Here is a 20,761-nt window from a genome sequence, read left to right on the forward strand (position 1 = left end):
TGTACTAAGTTTCAAGTATTTAGGATCTTCTACTAAGAGTTATTGTACTGACAGACAATAAAATGATTTTAAGAAGGACCTTTCGGGTCCTTAATAATACACAGAGGTTGACTTTCTTTATAAAATAGAGGTTGACTTCTTTTAACTACATTCTACTCATCCCTATCTATGCGCCATTGGTTTGTGCAAGTATCCTGGCAAATACAAGGGTAAGGGTGGTTTCAGACCTCAATGTGAAGATGGCAGCACTCGTAAACAAAAGCTACTGAATTTCGTCGTTTATCTGTTGACAGATACTTTGTAAAAGGTTTCAGCCATTTTGGACACTCAGTTTTTATATAACAGTCATTTGAGTGAGTTAATTTAAGTTTTTTGTGAAAATGGACAAAATGGATTATCGAGCTGTCATTAAATATTTGTTTGTTATGCCAATACACCTTCACAAATCAAAGATGAGTTGGATTCTGTGTATGGGGACTCTGCACCATCATTTACCATAATGAAATTTTGGGCTACTGAATTTAAACACGGTGGAAAGAGTTTGGGAAATGATGAACCTTTGGGACGTCAAAAAACTGCAACTACCAACAAAAACATCACCAAAGTTCACAAAATGGTGCTAGATGACCGCCGAATTAAAGTGTGAGAGATAGCAAAGGTTATGAACATGTCAAAAGTATGTGTTTGTCACATATTAAATCAACATTTAGGCATGAGAAAGCTGTTGGTGCGGAGGGTGCCGTGTTTGCTCATGTTAGACCAAAAATGTGTTCGAATGAACATTTCCAATGCTAATTTGGCGTAGTTTAGGCAAAATAAATCCGAGTTTGGTGCCAATTAATTACTGTGAGATGAAACTTGGATACACAATTATACTCCCGAATCAAAAATACAGTCCAAACAGTGGACTGCAAAGGGAGAACTGGCTCCAAAAAAAGCAAAAACTTTTTGGCTGGGAAAGTGGTGATGACTGTTTTTTGGGATAATCATGGAGTTATTTTAATCAATTATCTTCAAAATAGAAGATCCATTACAGGAGCATACTATGCAACATTACTTGACAAGCTGAAGGCAGAACTTTCAGAAAAACTGCCATATTTGGAGAAAAAGAAAATCCTGTTTCATCAAGACAATACACCGTCTCACACCTCAGAGGTTGCCATGGCATAAATCTACAAATTACTGTTTGAACTGCTTAACCATCTGCCTTACTCACCAGATCTAGCCCCAAACAACTTTTTTTTGTTACCAAATCCAAAAATTGCGCTTGGATGACAAAGATTTTCGTTAAATGAAGAGGTAGTCATGTTAAAATGTAAAAATAAAAAAAAATAAAATAACGATTGTTTCACATTTGTGAACAATTATTTTGCAGAGAAAAATGCTGATTACTATTTGGAAGGGTTACAGAAATGAAAGCATCACTAGGAAAAGTGAGTAGAGTTACAAGGAGACTATGTTGAGAAAATTAAAAATAATTCAGAACAATAATGTCTTTTCATCTTTGTTAGGTCTGAAACTTTTCAGACCAGCCTCGTAGAGCCATTACAGAAGAGCTATAATCAAGGACAGGACCTGATGAACCTGTGCTGTCTCTAAATGCATAACTAAATTCTATTGGGGTACCAAAGGCCCAAATTCTGACAGTTTAGACTGTGAGGCCACCTGAACTTAGGTGTTCCCCAGTTATTTTGATTTTTAGCACAAAATCCATGGTGAATTTTTGGTTGTCACTTGTATTATCTGTTATATAAATAAAATTGTATATAAAATGTGTGCTTGAACTTTAGGATGGATTAATTTACCTTTACAATACTAATTTTTTAAATATTAAGAGGAACATTGGCTGCCATTCGTGCATCTGAGGATCTGCTTTTAACGTAGAGCTAAGGTTTGAGACTGTGTTGTGAAAAGGAATTCGTCTCACATCCACGAATGTTTCACCATAGAAACTTAGATTTTAATGTCTCAATGATAATGAAATGTAAAAAAGATGGTTATCTGTTAATACTAATTATTTATAATTTATATTTGATGTACAGTTTCTTATCGGATAAGCTATATATATATCCTATGTATCCTAAATAAATCCTATTTATTACAGTTTCAAATATGGTAAAAGTGGAGCCTCACATGCATGGCTGGCACATAACTGGCATGTCTTCTTAATACTGTCCAATCTGAGTTATGTGTTTTTTTTTTATCGACTCCCAAACTGAAAACTCCTTACACTAAAGCTTGATTATTAGCACTACATCGTCCTTCGTAATATGAGATGCACTCAAACATTAAACTTCACTGATATTGCATTTTTAAATTCTATTAATGTATACAGTACTGTGTATATGTTTATGAAAAAGGAAATACTAACCCTTTGTTATCGGTAGGCCTTTTAAGTGTGGTCCAAACTTATCTCTCAATCAGCTCGAATGGAGAATCAGGTGGTTGTCCTCTCAGCTCACCGGGCCATGAATAGTGGTCGGCTGAGTTCTGCGTCACCACTTGGGGCTTTTGTAACCATTTACATCACTTCAACTTGGATTTAAATAGCAGTGTTTTACTTTCAGCTCTTTAAATAACTAAAGATATAAATGAAATACTGAAAGAACTTGCTAAGTTTATTAGCTTCAAGGTTGTAACTTCACCAATTTGTTATTTATTATTTGCTTTTAAATTAACCAAGTGTGATGTGTCATTTAAGTTAAAGGTTGATTGATCTATTTTAAAAAGTCAATATTTACAGAATAAAAATAGAACTAGTCTCATGTAGGTGCCTGGTATCAACAGAATATAAACTCATTTCCATATTTTGAGGTTCATATCCCCCAAATGCACTAGTATTTTATTAACTTGACAGGATATATACACTATAATAGTTAAAATGAGATTGACACTCGGATAAAAAAACATTTCTAAACAATGTTTACTGTGGTATGTGCTGCAAATAGGGAATATTAAATTAGTTACTTATTTGGCAAGGAGATTCCAGCACTTTCCAGCTACAGTGGGCCTCAATTAGTGGCCTTACGACAATACAGCAAGGGTCACTAGGTGTGGCCTGATGAGCTGAGGGACAGAACATGGTCATAAATCAATGACCTGATATAGAGACCAGCCATAGCAACCCGTAGCGGCTCCGCGATCTGAGAGTACAATCATATAAGTTCAATAACGATGGCAAAGAGATAGGGATTAGGGATTGATGTACTGTATCTCATCATTGAAGAAAACCGCTTTGATAGTAGTATTTTTAAGCTTTTACAGAATAGTTTCTGTTGTAAGAACCATTTTGCTTGTAAATAAGTTAAACAAGGTAGTATAAAATTATTTTATTTTCATTCGAAATTATATACAAGTACTACGTAGTATAAGTCTGTATAATGTACATTGTGATGACAATAAATTTGATTTTATTGTGCATACTTGTGTTATTGAGTGGGACTTCTTGTGTTATTTGCTCAGAGTTACTCAGTGAAGCCTAACATACTCAGTAGATATCTTTAACAATGAATGGTACCATAAATGTGATTGTTTTTTAGCTCTTCCAACGGTGTCTTATGAAAGTACTCAACATAGAACTGTGGAAACTATATCTAGGCTATGTGAAGGAGACGAAGGCAGCGCTGACTACGTTCAAGTTAGTATAGTTTTTATATTTTCTTAACTAGCATAATCACATGTTTCAGTGAAACATGTATTAAGGTTTTTCGGATAAGGACATTTTAGCACAAGAAAAGCGACACTTTCATCCTGAAAGGAGCATGTAAATCTGGATAAAATTGTCTTGTAAACAATTTTCCATGGCCCTTCTAGCTAAATCTACATCTAATATTGTATAATTTAAATTAATGGCTACTTATGTTTAGAAAAATTGTATTATGACGACAAAATAAATGTAGTCATGATTCAACTATAACTATTTTTATTACTGTCCTCTGATATCCTTGTTTCTTTTTTGCACATTGTAAAATGTATCCTTTTTCTATTTTGCATGAGTAGTGATTTGATCTGTGTATTACTACATTTTATTGGTTGAGCTTTAGGAAAACCTGTCAATCGTGGAGCTGGAAAAATTTGTCATTTGTCTGTCTGTCTACTCAATATTTCAAGAATAAACTGACCTTTACACTGGAATTGTGCTCAAGGCTTCATTTCTAGATGAGGAACACTGAGTTCCTGTAATGTGATGGTGCATTTAATTCACAATAGAACAATAAATACATTTTGAAACAAACATATTACACCCATATGAGTTTAAGGCATGTCACATATCAACAACACATGTATCCTAACTTTCCCAACACATACATCATCTTGTAGTGACTTGGTGTGTATACTTTTATTATTTAAACATTTATAAGAAGACCATGCTTTAAATTTTGCATGACAGTACCTTTCTACAAGAATGGATTCTATGATGCGTCATTTTTATATCAACTTCTTTTAGTATGATTGTCTGTCGGTCTATCTGTCCACAGGACATCTTCAGAACGAAATGATGTATAGATTTGAAATTTTGCATGCAACCTCAGCGAAGCCTGTTACGATACATGGTGTGGCATACTCCTACCTTGTTAATTGAGAATCTGATGTGGTATATAGTAAAATATCTGTGCCTGTGTGGAATGAAGACAAATATAAGTATGACCAAATTTGAATTTTTTAAATGTTTAATAGCTTGTACATCATTTTCACATGTAATTTTCAGATCATACATTTTATAGATCAAATCACTAACAGTGTTGCAGCCAGCATTTATAATACTGATAAAACCTTGTTTATGATTTTTTTGGAGCTTAAACATTCATACTGGATTACAAGTTAAAATATCAGTAAAATGTACAGCACCATGTGTACAGTTCCTCGGTAGAGTTAATCTACAGGATTTGTCTACAATTAGCCTCCAAAACATATCCTTCAAGACAAAATAAGATTTTTTGTTCTAGAGCAGTTTAAAAAAAAACACACCTTTGTATCTAAATCATTCCAAAGTTTGCAAACACAAGTAAAATTAGCACTAAGTTATTTGCTCAGATCCAGGATTTTTAAATATGTTTTCATAAATTTAATTACTATTTAAAATAAGACACAAAGTATTCAGGGAAGAGGAATATAGGAGCAATGATTTAGTTGCCATTTTCCTGAATAACATATTTTAATGGAATGTTCTAGCTCTAAAGAGGTGCAGTTAAAAATATTTGATCTAAAAGCGTTGCAATATCTAAATTTAATAATTACCAACACAACACCAACACTAAGACACTAGTTGGTGAAAAGCTCCAATTGACACAGTTTGGGACATACTTCATAGTGACTATTTCCACTCTATCAGATAGAATGTCTTCTCGAATGCTGTCTTCACCTCCCCAAAATAGAGATGAAGAAGAACCAAAAATAAAAACGGATGTTGCTAACGCCTATCGGCTATAAATAACAACATCTTTTTATTGCATGCAGGTATGTTGCCAAGACTGGTAAAAACAAACCAAAATCCTTCTAAGGAAGAAAGATTGTAAGAATATATAAACCATTTATTTAAAAAATTTAAGGTAAAAACTGATAGTTGTGTCATGAATTGTTGTCCAGAGAGGTCACTAAACTTGGCAACGATTATGGCACAATTGCCTCTCTTGTCGTGTTTACTATTCTTAACATTGTATGAAGTCAAAGTTTGACAACTGGAACCTTCAAGGGACAGGAAAAAATTCAAGTTATTGGAATATTTAAAGGGAACAAGTTTCAAGTTATGGGGTGGGGGGATTGAAAATTGCAAACTTAGTTATAGAAGGTTGCAAAGCCAAGAAGATTACTGCACTTGTCTAGATTATTGTTAGGCAGTAAGCTTGTGTAATTGTTCATTTAACTGAACACATACGTAAAGTATCTGCCATCATGCAAAACAAAACAGAACAAATGAAAATCAACCAGTCAATCCCTTTATTCATTCTATGTACAATTTACAACAGAACACGTAAAATAAAAAGTATGCCTCTCTGGTCCCAAAATACTGGCCATGATTTTCCTTGTTGAGTGTTTGTGCTTGAATTTCCGTGGCTTTGTCGGAGAGTTTGGGTGATGTCACTCTCTGGATTGATGTTTAGTCTCTTGAGTGTAGTACGCTAACCACGTTTCAAAACCAGTCATTGTTTTTTTTCCTTCCTGAGGGAAAAGGACAGTTTGTCCCCGCGCTTAGTCCTAAAAGGACCTTTGCGCCTCCCTTACTTTAATTTTGTGTAAAGTCCGAGGCTCTTGCAAAAATCAATCAGATTTGAGGGCTCCTGTTCTCTGATATCCTTGGGGCTGAGGAGATATGCTCCCAGATATCTTTTCCGAGTTTCTAAGATGGCAGGATAATCTAACCAAATGTGTTCTGATTCCTCCTCTTCTCCATAGAGTCTACACTCGTTAGTCTGACTAAGGCCTACCTTCATAAGATGCTTCCTTATGGGACCATGTCCTGTCAACATTCCTAATATTAGTCTTATATCCTCCTTATTCTGATCCAAGAGAGCTGTCCACCCTTGAACGTAAGGAGATATAAACAATTTGGATAGGCATAATCTAGAGGCTCTACTCCAATAATTATTATGTCTTATCCTCTTTTCCTAATCTTTGACCAGAGCTTTAATGTTGGAGAAGGCTATCCCAAAACCTGGCTCAGGCCCCACCATTGTGGATTCCGCTCCCTTTTTGGCGAGGATGTCTGCTTTTTCATTTCCATGAATGCCTTCATGACCCGGCACCCAACCGAGTGTTACTCTGTTATTCATTGCCAGGTCTGCTAGAGCATTCTTACATTCCCAGACCGCTTTCGAATCAAACGAACAGATATCAAGTGCCTTCAATGCAGCCTGACTATCAGAAAGTATTAGGTATTTTAATCCTTTTGTCCTCATTTGTATGAGTCTTCTGGAACATGAGTCTATTGCCATGACCTCCACCTGAAAAAACCGTGGCATGTCTTCCTAGGGGCACAGCCATGTCGACTCCTGGTCCGTGTATTCCATATCCTGCCCTAGAGTCAAGGTAAAACAGTATAACCACACAACCAACACCGGCAGAGTTGTGAAACGTAATGACAGCGTAGTGGGGGACTGGCCAAGAGTGGCTGACGTCACGTGATAGGATGGCGGGCACAATGTACAATTGGTTCTTACTTTAAAAATGACCCATGTTTTTTTGGAAAGCTATGGTCTGTTTTCTTTCAATTTAACATTATCTAGACATCTAGTATAAAGACATTATCTAATTCTTAATTTCCACTGTATAAAATAAGCCTATGTAGTTTTATTTGTATTTCAGAAACATGATATGATCAGAAAATACTTGTGAAGTTATTAAAAATAATTTTTTACTTTCCTTATGAATTTTAATTTCTGGAAACAGTTTTAATTTTGTTTTAATAAGTTCATAAACTTTGTAAAATGTTTTTAGATGAATTAAATTTTAAAACATTTTTATAAAGAAAACTGAAGAGGGATACAAACTTACTTACTGTACAACTAATTAATTGTCTCTGTAGCTTTCTGAAAAGTGCTCATAAAGAGGAGTTTGGTGTATAGTAGCAGCTGAAGTGGGGCCAGAAGTTCAAATTCTCATAAGAACATTGGATATTGACAAACTCATTGATTTATCCTAAATTCTTCACATGATACCTAGGAGTAAGGACTCATTTGAAGGGACAAATTTAAAAAATGGTTTAAAGTTAATAATTATAAGTTGGAACAGCAAATATCATATTAAGTTTTGATACAAGGCTGAAACTTTTTTGTGATACTTGTTAACACTGAGATGTATGCTGTAAATGTTTTTAATAAGTGAGTGCACAATATTTCAATATTATTTATTTATTTCAAGAGCAAGAGGAATATTTGTTAAATTTGAAAAGGTAAGGATGCTCTTTCTATCAATTTCCTGTAATGGAATCTGACTTACATGTACTATTCATGTTTATATAATATATATATCCATAAATCTGTTGTTAAACCAAGTCTATATTCTGTGGTCAGTAAACTGCTTGATTGTGTTAGGAAAGAACACGAAATAAGATATTTACCTTAAAATATATATTATCATTATTCTTTATTCATTGTTATTATTCTTTGGTGCCTCCAGTATCATGTAAGATGTCTTGAAGTAAAGTCATTTTATTACAAAGAGGAAAAGCAAGGGGCCATTACAGGACTCTATACACCATCAACTGGCATAGTTTGAAATGTGGCCATCACATGCACATAATCCACTTTCGTCACACGTGAGCAGGTGATACATTCTAAACGAAAAGTAGTAGGTGGGTGTGTATTTTCAGTTTTGATCTTCTCCCTGCGCCGCACTCTTGCTAAATGGTTTGGTCTGTCTTTGAACATTGTAAGTGGGACAATTCAAAAAGTTTCACATAAAGGTAAACTGTCATTCTGTGATAATCTTTTTGACCTTATCTGAGCATCAGTCAACTCAATAGCAATATAGGTTTATCAATTTACCTTTGCTCTCTATGTGCGATTCCAAAGTCTCATCAAGTTGTGATTTTATCAAGATAGCGTTTTTGGGCTGGAATTTTTAAACTTAGTGTAAACCAAGAAGAATATGTAGAAAATATCAATTTTTCTTTTATTGATAAATCATTATAGTAAGCAAGTGTTTTTCTAAGATATTCTGAATTTCAGAGATTGTACTCGTATTTTGCCTCAGAACAATGAACAATTCAGATAGACTGCATTTAGTGATTAACTTGGGGAAAACGTGGATTTGTTTGCTTCATGATTGAAGGAACAGAAAGTCCCAATCACATCCATTTGATGGTAAACAAGGTGACTTTCTTTCTTATAAAGGAAGTTTTGTAAGGAAACCCAGATCTTAATAATTAAATTTCTTAAAAAATGACATAATGACAGTCCTAGCCATCAGAAAAATTACTATACATAACAGCTTGTTAATAATACACCACATATGGATTTCTATATAGTAACAGACACTCTATAGACTTTAATTTATGGAGCACTGAAATAAGAAGTCGGCTTTGTTTCAACATATGAATTATGCTCCTATTATGATCATTTGAACCTTCATGATCAACAATTCTTTTTTCCACAAAAGCAATTTATCATCAGTAGTCTTTGAAATGATGTTTAATCCTTTAGTGTCGTGCATTGAAGTCCAATAACACTAACTTGTTTATGAGTACTAGTGAATGTATGAATATGCCCAATATCTTACCAGTTTGACAGATACTTGTAAGTCTTAAAAAATCAGATCATGGATACCACAGCTTCACAGCTTGCTACTGGAATCTGTTGATGATATTGTGGGCTGTCCGATGCAGTCGATAATCAATGATGGAATAGCCATACTTGTAAACTATGGTTATGCTATTGTAACTAAGACGCCCAGTTTTACAGTGATCTAGTAATGACACCTCTTCTAGTTTCTCAGTGCAAATTTCTTTGAATAAATGATTTCATGATTACAATCACTCCACAAACGTAAAAGATGCCTCTACCAGTTTTTATTTCCAACTGAAATTAAAAATAGTTATCAAAATAAGAAATTTATTTTCACAGATTACAATATATCAAGTATTACAATATATCAAATTTTATCACACATACTTTTTTCAATTTGAAAAAGGCAGGAACCTCTCATTGGCTTCTTGAATGAAAGCAGTGTGAATTGTTTGTTCATATAACATTTTATTGATGCAAGAAAGAACCAGTTTAAAATGAACGACATTACCAAAGTTGAACAAAAGAAGGGGGTTTGAAAAAGAATTAATCTAGTCGTAGAAAAGCAAATAGCAATAAGCATGTAACTGGGGAAGCTTCAATAATACCAATATTGAAAGTTAAATGTTAAGGGCTGATTTTCCAAGTTATACTCAGCTTATTTAGATTTTATGTCTGTATTTACAATCTTAACATTTTCTAACTGGGGTTCCATTTAGCTCAATATTCCAATGACGTTCCCACGGTCCAATGAATTACATCCGACCAATGGAACTTGAAAAGTCAAGTGTCCAAAACAGCTCTGAGGACCAAACTTCAAGTACTTAACATATGAGGCCTTAAAAAAGCATATTGTAAGAATAATTCACATAATCATAGTTATTTTTCCATTTTCATGTTATGTTCCGGAAAATGTGCACAAAAAAAAAAAAATGCCATCTACTCTCAATCCTGAAGCACCAATCATGGTGATATGTTTCATGAATTCAATTTTTCCTAGAATTTAATTAAGTCTTAAGGACATTTAGACAAAGTGATGAGTAAATACAAAACAACAGTAAGTTCCTACCTCCAGCTATGATAACCTTTACCATGATGTAAACAAGGACAACTTTCAGATCATATATCTTGAAAGTAAATCTCTGGTAATGGTAAGCAAGAATGAAAGTAATTGGTAATAGCAGGAAAGAAACCACCTTCACTAAAGTAGTACCTTATGACAGTAGAAGTGGTGTCTGGTACAGTACTTTATGACAGTATAATTGGTACCTGGTACTGTACCTTATGACAGTAGAATAGATGCCTGGTACGATACCTAATGACATTAGAATAGGTATTCGGTACCTTATGAACTATAGAATTGTATGCCTGGTACGGTACCTTATGACAGTTTAATTGGTACTGGTACGGTACCTTATGACAGTAGAATTGGTACCTGGTACGGTTACCTTATGACAGTTTAATTGGTACCTGGTACGGTACCTTATGACAGTAGAAACCCATGGTACCTGGTACGGTACCTTATGACAGTAGAAAGATGCCTAGTATGATACCTGATGACATTATACCTGTATTGTACCTTATGACAGTAGAATTGATGCCTGGTACGGTACCTTATGACAGTAGAAAGATGCCTAGTATGATACCTGATGACATTAGAATTGGTACCTTGGTACTGGTATGGTACCTTTTGACAGTAGAATTGATGCCTGGTACGGTACCTTATGACAGTTTAATTGATACCTGGTACGGTACCTTATGACAGTAGAAAGATGTCTAGTATGATACCTGATGACATTAGAATTGGTACCTGGTATGGTACCTTTTGACAGTAGAATTGGGGCTTGGCAAGGTACCTTATGACTGCAATTCACACAATGAAGTGATGTGTAAAACCTAAGCAATTGTGTAAAAAATCAATTTTAAGGTAAAAATGTTTTGATTTGAATATATACAATTGACATTTAGAGAAGAACATCCACCAGCTTATACCGAGATGATATAATATCTCCATTGGATTTGATCCAAATACCGTAGACATTCCATCAATAAATTTTTATTTGAGTTTGAATTCTCCACTGATCACTCTTAAAAACCTAAGTGATTATCTTTGATTCATTCCTTCGGAGGACATGATACTTAATGATTCCTGGGTAATAGTCTATTACATTAGCCTGCAGAATATGTTACCATACCTATAATGTCAAGATATTATGCATTCCTTTCTTAGTTAGATAACAAATTTGGGGAAATAACATCTTCCAACTTGTTTATGCAGGTTTTGCTTACATTACTTTGCATAGGCAGATTGGACACTTCCTTGGTTAATATGATTTATTGTTAAATAAATTAGGTATTTTTAACATTTTGACATTTTCTTTTTGATAAAATTGAATCTCTTAACTTTAAAATACAATTGGTTTTACATTAAGAGATGCAAAATCTTGTAACCAATTAATATTTAAGCAAAGTATTTAAAAAACATAACTTGAGTTTTTATTTCAACAATTTGTTTATATCATTCACCCATGCTATTTTAGGCTATTGTTTATATTTAGAACACTTGTTTTGTAATAATTTTGACTTTCAATATGTATTATTTACTTTTATTCAGTCTACTATACAGACTACAGTGAGGTTCTCTGAGCGGAAATGTTGTCTTTAGCCCTCCCCAACACGGTGATACAATTAATTATTGCCCTTCCCATTCCACAAAATCAGTAGGCCTATACAGATTTAATACAAATATGGAAGTTTTTCAGCTCTATTGCTGAAACATATCAAATCATGTTTTATAGATTTTACTAGTTGATGAAAAAATCTATACAGTTTTTCTTTTAAATTATCTCCTGTAACCGTTATACTATAGTTGGTAGCACCAAATGTCAGGCCAAACTTGGTGCAGCAAACCGTCAATAGACCAAGTACTGTATGGAAACTTATTTATCTCAAGTATCATAATTTCTTTCGCTCAGTTCACTTGAAATGGTAAAAGGCCTTATTTACAAGGGAAGTTTTTCCTCTAAAATCGTAATTGAGGCCATCATGCTGTTAAAATATAAAATACTTGTCAAATCTTGTAAAAAAAGAAATAACACTTTATTCAAGCCAATTTTTAGGTAATTATTTTAGTTTGATTTACTCAAAGAATGTTTGGTTTTGGAAATTATATTTTGGTTTATTACGAATTATTACTGTACCAGCCTATCAGTTTTACATTTTTAAAGAAGATAATGCTTATAATTACAGTTTAAAAATGAGTACTTGTATTTGTAGATAACCAACAGAAATATCTTGATTTTGTCAACTTTGAATTGAAATTATGATATTTTACATTTATGTTCATAAATGAAACATATCGTGTATTCACAGATGATAGCTGATGGGCAATAAGCAAATTATTGATTGATTTCTTTAAATAATATGTGTCTTGTAATTCATCTTTTCTACATTTATGTTTGTAAACCGCTGCCAGTCTGATGTGTCTAAGTGTGGACGAATACAAACTGATTATTGCTAAAACTTGTTTGTGTCGATCTTTATTTACGAGAAACTTTTCATAGATAACCAACAACATTAGCAAAATATTGTGGTATTGTAAGTAATATTTATCTTGCAGTTCATCTTTATTTTTATGCGTATGTTCGTTCTGAAGCGTGAGATTACTGATTTCTCACTCTTGTGATTTATAAGACTTTGACACTGTTTATTCCATTAAATCCTCAATTAATAAATAAGGAGAAGAAGGTTAACAAGCTCTAAAACTGTGGAATCATTCGATGTTAGAGGGCCCACTAAGGATGAAGAGAAAGTTGTCCAAGACAAAAATCTCTTTGATGTGGTAGAAGGTTTTTAAATGGGATCGCAGGGCAATGTTTTCTCTATCTATACCTGCTATTTATTCAGCTTGGCCAGACAATGTGACCATCACATAGGAGGCACATCCCAATGTGATGTATTTAGTACAGTGTAAGCCACTACTTCCGTTAAAATCCCAGTCTCTTCTCATAATTAAAATGTCAGATTTTGAAATTTTTGTTCGTTTTTCAAACCACATTACTTTTTTTGTTTTAGAACTTGATATTTGTAATGGATAGAGTAAATGAACTGCAATGAACGTATTTTTGTTTTTGAATTAAATAATAAAGTTTGAAAATAAATTATTATTGAGTGGCGATGAAGAACTTTTTTTTACATACAGGTTAGGGTAGAGAGTTTGTGTGTATGCTGTAAATATTTAAAAACGGTGGCTGAGAAAAATTGTTAAAATATGTCAGTATGTAATACTTGAAATGCATGTGATGAATTACATAACCTAACACAACAGTCTAGCATTCTGTTAAGTTAACAAGCCACGCTTTAAAAGTTGAAAAAGATTAAAATAAAGAAACAGTTTAATAATTTTTGGTACCAAGATATTTTACTTACTAATACTGTGAAACCCAGGCAACAGTTGATTGACATTTATTAAAGTTTTATATTTATTGTGCAGTAACATCGTCTCATAGGCTCCAAGGAGCTTAGCAAGTTGACTGAGACAGATGCCCTAAGCGCTTGCATAGGTGAAGGTGTTGATGTTATCAAATTAAAAGAATGTTTTCCTCTAATATGTCATAATCAGTTTTGTTTATTGGTTTTAAATTTTGAAAAAATGTTATTCTATGTATACTTATCACAGCGTAAGTAATATTATTGGATAAAAAATATATTATTATCCACATTATATAGTCCTGAACTGCGAATTGACTAATAACAATAATTACATACCTTAGTCAAATAGTTTAAACCGTAGTCATACATTACTATAGTTTCGATTTTTAATAAGTCATATTTTGTTTTCAATAAATGTTAAAAATGTGGATTATCCATCTAGAGTTGTCAGTTGAATCGTCCTGTCTTGTGCTGGCCGTGATGTTATGTCGTGTTTATAACCCTTTGACTGATCAACAATTTTTTTTTATTTATTTTTTTTTTTTCCAAAAATTGATATGATTTTTAACAGGGTTATCCCTTAATTGATAGGCTAAAATTAGCTTTTTTATAGTGTTTTTACTAGATAATTTGTAGCTTTTATTATGTAATATAATAGAAACTTGAAAAGTTAGTTTTTGTTCTTTAGACATTTACATGGGTTTTTGTCCGGAAAGTAATAGGACTCTGAGTCCATTAAAAAAAAAATGTAATTTGAGCCAATCATTACAATTCTTTAAAGAAACTTTATAAAAAAATTAGGATCCTTCAGAATCGGATGCCTGCGCTGCCAACGCGAGTTCCATGCATTGGAAGGCGTCACAGAAATCATTCTCCGGAATTAGCCTTGAGAGCCGCGGTACAAGCTGCTTGTGACGATGGATCCCCTCGGTCGTCTCAAAATGCTTGCCCCATATTCAGGCGAGAAAACAAAAAAAAAGTATAGGGGTGGTCACATCTGGGTCTGTGTAGGGGGCGGCTAGTGGAAGAGTTGGGGATGCCGGCCTTGGTCAGGGTTAGCTGTTCACAAGGAAGGCGGGTGTTGAGGCCGCAAATTTCTGGTCGCCAGTGAGCACTTTTGGGACCAATCTTCGCACACAATTTGCGCATGTTCAAATGCTCCGTGTCTCAATTTCATAGAAAGGACAGGATAATTTCGGTAAATGTTAACATCTGGGCAATTAAACGAATACTTAAGTCGAACGGGTCCTGAGTTCAAAAACTTTGAGCACTCTTACGATGGCACATTGTCCGGTGTTTGTCGAAGTCGAAGGCCTTCCAGAACGGTTCTTCATCAGCGACCTCTTGCCCGTCCCTCCAAAAAGGCCTGGTGCCACCAAAACTATAAACCAAAACTTATTGCTTAAGACAACACCTGGGTAAGCCATCTGCTGCTTGATATTATCACAAATGTCTCTGTCGTCAGATTTACCGAGTTTACTGAATCTTAATCGTTGTACCTCCTTCTCTAACCGAACAGCTGCATTTTCAGCTTGCACCACTCACAGAAAAACGTCCACGTGAAAAAAGTTGCCTGTTTCTGACACACTAGGTGCTCGAGACAACTGACTCCACTAGCTCTGTTCGTTGGGTAGGAACACCCTCTAACCGAATCAAGTCAGCGCGGGCACGCTCCGAAGTACTGTCTCGGCGGAAAGAATAATCTAGTCCTATTACTTACCGGACAACAAACCATGTAAAATGGTTCCTATTAGGAAAAAATAATATTAAAAAAGAAAAAATGTAACTTAAAAATATTTTTTTCCATTCTTATCTTATGTGATAAAAAAAGTTTTTTTCTTTGTCCAGTAGTAAACTAAATTAATTTTCATTTGAAAAATCATATTATTGACAGTTAATGGTTTATGTCTAAAAGTACGTATTTATTGTCAACATAAGTCCAGAAAATTTTGAAAGCATATAAGGTTAAAAAAAATGGCATGCTTATTGGTAAAATAATAAAAAATTTACTTATTACGTGTGAATTTGATGCAATTTGTTTGGAAAGTCTGGAGTCAGAACACATTGCATGTTACTATATTTAATTTAAATTTGTTTGTGAAATTCCTGGTCTTAAAAAATACCACTTTATTGTCAAAACACTAAACACTAAATAAAAAAGTTATTTATTTTACAATATTTTACAGGTTTTTTAGTTTTGTTTAATTTCAGTAGGACAAACATGACTTGCCGGAGGGCATTTCAGGCATGTACACCAAGACCACACTAACACACTGTCCGAGACCTCCTCTTCTTATCCTTCAGGATGATTTGTCACCTAACAGGTTCGGCACATTTTTTTTATTTCCTTCTTCTCTCAGGTAATTTCCATGAGTCCACGAAAAACCAACTGATGGACCATCACCACGCACCCGGAGATTTTACGAGGATTTGCTTACTTGCATAGCCATTCCGAAGAAAGATTCTCCTGTCACTTCTTTCATGAACTCAGCCCTCTGTTCAGTTTAGGCCTTCTTGTTGTATTTAACTTGTACAAAGGTATATAAAAGGATGATTGTTAATTTTTATAAAATTAATCCTATCAGTTGAAATTATAGTATGATTTATTTGGCAAAGTAATAACGCTGAATTAAATTTATGATGCAACAAACCTTTTTATCGTTGCATATATAACATTTTCGCCCGAGAACATCAACTAACGATATATCGTTTGCGTATCACTTTTCGATAAATTCACTCAAAACGATATATCGTTGCGTATCAGTCAAAGGGTTAATATTCGTTTGTGATAGGCCTATCAAATGTTGAGTTTCTGGTATTATTTTTTCATTTATTCGTTGTGTTTTTTACTGTGTTTGTGAATCTTAAACTATGACAGTATTTGGGTTTAGATTGTCTTTGTTCAAGTAGTTGTGGGCAGCGAAGTTTGAATTAGAACTACCCTTGCTGAACTTTGTGAGTAGAGTGATTGCAAGCAGTACAAACATGTTTTCTCACTCATTTCTCGAAGTTGAGTTCTAACCTACATTGTTTTATTTTAAGATTAGGCTTTATTTATTTTTAACAGGAAATAAGCTAAATCATTTTTCTGTATTCAAATTGTGTTATCTGTTTCATAGGCTAATGATGTTAACACACATGATGATGTCATTAGCCTATGCAGTCTATACCACATTTTGAACACAGAAAAATAATGTAGCCTATGTCCCGTTAAAAATAAAGCCTAATCTTGAACTAAAACATTTTTACAAAAAAGGTTTAAAAATTGTTTTGTGTTCAAAATGTTTTAAAGGCTGCGTAGGCTAAGTAAGGCATCAGACTCGAATCCCATCTGTGAGCATAGAATAGTTTTGACAGTACAGTCCTTTTTGCGCGGCATACACTCTCTATACTCTGTTCCATACAATCCTTATACAGACCTGGGCTCATATACATAAATATCTTAAATATCTTGTAAATAAATCTTTTACCTATATAAATAGACCAGCTCTTCCTGACACAAAAATGTTACATTTAACCAATTATGATAAATATTAAATAATAAAGTGTTAACATTGTTTTATTGTCTTGGAATCTATAATACTCTTGAAATTTATCATTGAGGATTGATCTCTTTTCTCTTAACTACGTCTAGAATCATTCCGCTAATGTTAATTTCATCTTTAACAGTGCTGGACGGAAGAGCACCAAAGAATTTTGCTCTCCTCGCTTCTTTTACTGTTTCACGTTTGAATACTCGTACGTTATGCTTCACTGTTTCTTGAAGATGTTTCTAGAAGAGGCCATGACCTAGAGGTAATTAATCAAACCTCTCCCCCCCCCCCAAGATGCTCTCTGAGTAATGTAAAAGGATTTTGGAATTGCAACACTGAGATCTTTGACAAGGGTTATTGAAAAAATTTGACAAGAGTTGATAACTTAGCTTTGATGTGTGAGAACATGAAGTTATTCTCTGCTTATCTTTGTAGCTCTGACTTCTCTGTTCCAGAAGGGCCAAAATGAGAATTGTATAAATCTCTAACTGAAAATTGTTGTAAAATTTCAGTAACTTCCATTGATGCGATATTTGGAGTATGAAAAAGGCAAAACCTGGTTGTGTTTCTGTCAGGTATCCATCATCGTGTATTTCAATACTAATTAGTGTATAACACTAATTGATTTTGCATGGGTGATATATCATTATACCTAACCGTTTAGTGTCGGTGTGAACAGATAAAGTGCAATAAAAGCAAATGCTCTTTTTGGGTACCTATATGATATTTTTAACGCAGGGAACTTTGATCTCTCTCCAATTTGAGATTGCATTCAAGAGTGCAGCAAAGACAGTTTAAGACATGGCTTCTACAGCCTGCCACTTGGCTTCATCCAACCAAAGATATGCAGTGTTGCCAAATTGTCCACCTGCCGGACAAACAGAACTTGACTTAGTGATGTTTTCAATCAGTTATCCTTGGCATTTTGAAAAAATGTGAGAGCTGTTCTTAATGAGATGCTTTATCTAAAAGAAGGCTGAAAAGGCTTACATTTTGGTAAAAACGTATTTCTTTAGGCATAAAATTGAGGAAATTGTATCAATATTTTTATATTAATTCCATAGTTCTACTCTATTTTCAAAAAAAGTGTACTAACTTTCTTTTTATAATATTTTTCATCTTGTATTAGCAGACTAGATTTATATAAAAAAATTAAAATAAAATGTTCATATTTGATTTGAGATTATAATATTACATTATTCAGATACGAATATAACATGAAAATAGATCTTTACAGCTGTATACCAATGATGTCTTAAAGCCTTAAAATATTATTATATTCTGTAATTTAATAGTTATTACAAAAGGAATAGTGATTCATACTTCCTGTTACTTAATCAGTTAAATAATTGAATATTAACAAAATATTAAATTTTACATAAGCAGATATTTCTTAGGATTTGTTATTTTTATTAGTAAAATTATAACAAAAATCATTTGTTGGCATTTTTGGGATGCAAACTGAGTAAACATATTTTTAGGAAACAAATATAATACAAATCACATTTTAATTAAATGTTTTAACACAATGACACTATCAAAATATTCAAAAGTATTCATATTTTGTATTAACTGTAAATGTAAAATACATTGAATCAAAGGAAAATGGAAGGTGTCTCATTTGTAATGTTGTGCCAAATGAATTTGTAAAGGAAGCTAAGTGGAATTTTCAATCCAAAACTATAAACCAAGACCATAAATGATAAGATGTTTTTGCCAGATGGGAGTTGAATGAATGGCTATAGTGACAATTTACCACACCACTATTGGCCAGATCCCAACTGTCTTCTTTGCTGCTCTCGAGTGTAGTACCTAATCCTACTAGGTTTCTCTTTTTACTTTTATCAGTGACCAGCCTGTACGCTACAAGCTGTGCGTTTGGTTCTTTCAGAGCCAGCTGTAGTGGCGGCCATCTTTATATGTACCTAATAGGAACAGTGTTAAACCTCAAACAATCTTATGTTATTTTTAATCGCAGAATTATTTGAGATGCTTTGTTTTATGTAGTTGATGTACATTAAAATGTTTTTTTTTAGTTATTTGATAAGATTGGTCAGTCAGAAAAAAATTTCAAACATTTTTGTACATTATCGTTTTATTATTCGAAGAAAATAAACTTTACAAGAATAACCAAAAAGCATTTGGATGCATACGAGTATTAATAATATGTTATAAATTATACATATCTGCTTGTGAATTCTTTGAAGTTTAACATTGTTATTATGAGGTAAAACTCAAGGTCGTTACATACAACCAGCTCTTAAAGAGAATGCTGAGGAGCAACAGGTCGAATAATGCCATTAATGTCTTATTGTTCTTTTCCTTATTGCCACTTAAGGACTACAAAGGGCCTTGTATTACATTATGATGGTGACAAGTATTTTTAGATTTGACGTTGTTGCTAAGGTAGCGTCTAACTGGTTTTGCATAATCTACTTGGTTTATTTACTTCAGTTGGTATCAGAATAATACAAAAGTTGATAAAATTCTCTACAAAAAATAGGCAACAGTGCTAAAAATATCCTTATTGTTTAATATTTAAAGGGATGTTTTTGTATATAAAAATTACTATATTAAATGTTTTTCATTTTTTTAGGTAAGCTAAAATAATTGTTATGATGTTAGAAATTTGTTATCTAACTTACTTTACTATTCAGGGAGAAGATGGCTCAAGCTTATGACTTTGCCTTGGATAAAATCGGGATGGACATCCAGTCTTATAGCATTTGGAATGATTACGTTACGTTTCTCAAAGGAGTTGAAGCGATTGGTTCTTACGCGGAAAATCAGAAGATTAGTGCTGTAAGAAAGGTAGGTAAAATCGACTAAAATATTTTATTTTGACATGAGTTATAATAATGTGTCCTAATTCATTATTACAGTCAGTGGATTTTACTCTTGTAGTGCAAATTTATGTAAAGTTAGTCAAAAACAAAGAAAAATTGTACATTTTAATTTACTTTGACAGGTGTACCAACGTGGAGTGGTGAATCCCATGGTTAGCATAGAGACTTTCTGGAAGGACTACATGGCGTTCGAGCAGGGTATCAACCCTATAATTGCAGAGAAGATGGGTATTGAGCGCAGCAGGGATTACATGAACGCGAGGAGAGTAGCCAAGGAGTTTGAGACCATTACGAGAGGTCTGAACAAAAACATTCCCAGCACCCCACCCACTGGGACACTGGAGGAAATCAAACAGGTTTGTAGAGATTTAAAAAAATTATAATGATTTAGTAAGGTGTGCTACTTTATCATATTAGATATTTACTTTAAGTAACTTACTGTTTTATTTTCTACCAGTAGATGAGGTTTGTTTTATGTAGGTAAGAATGTTACAGTATCCAAAAGAAAATATGACTAATTTTTCTGATCTAAATTGGTGAATATGAATGAGAAATAAACATATTTGTATTATATAATCTTCAACAACTATGTGTATAAGTCATTGTTACAACAGTGCAATAGTAGAAATGCCTTTAACAAATTTGTTTCACAATGTTTGAACTTGAAAAAAAAATAATTTATTCATTTTTCATCTGTAAATGTTTATACTCAAAAAGCTTGTTTGCTTTA

General features: G+C 33.4%; 1 protein-coding gene across 1 annotated transcript in view; it reads left to right on the plus strand.

The window, feature by feature from the left end:
- LOC124367754 (protein suppressor of forked) overlaps positions 1-20,761 on the plus strand; it is a 70,290-nt gene that overhangs the window by 28,359 nt on the left and 21,170 nt on the right. The window contains 3 exon segments of the mRNA XM_046824839.1: positions 3,540-3,637; positions 19,843-19,996; positions 20,154-20,387. Of these exon segments, the coding sequence (XP_046680795.1) occupies positions 3,540-3,637; positions 19,843-19,996; positions 20,154-20,387 (486 nt within the window).

The sequence above is a fragment of the Homalodisca vitripennis genome, chromosome 8 (genome assembly GCF_021130785.1).
Source record: "Homalodisca vitripennis isolate AUS2020 chromosome 8, UT_GWSS_2.1, whole genome shotgun sequence".
Taxonomy (NCBI): Eukaryota; Metazoa; Arthropoda; class Insecta; order Hemiptera; family Cicadellidae; genus Homalodisca; species Homalodisca vitripennis.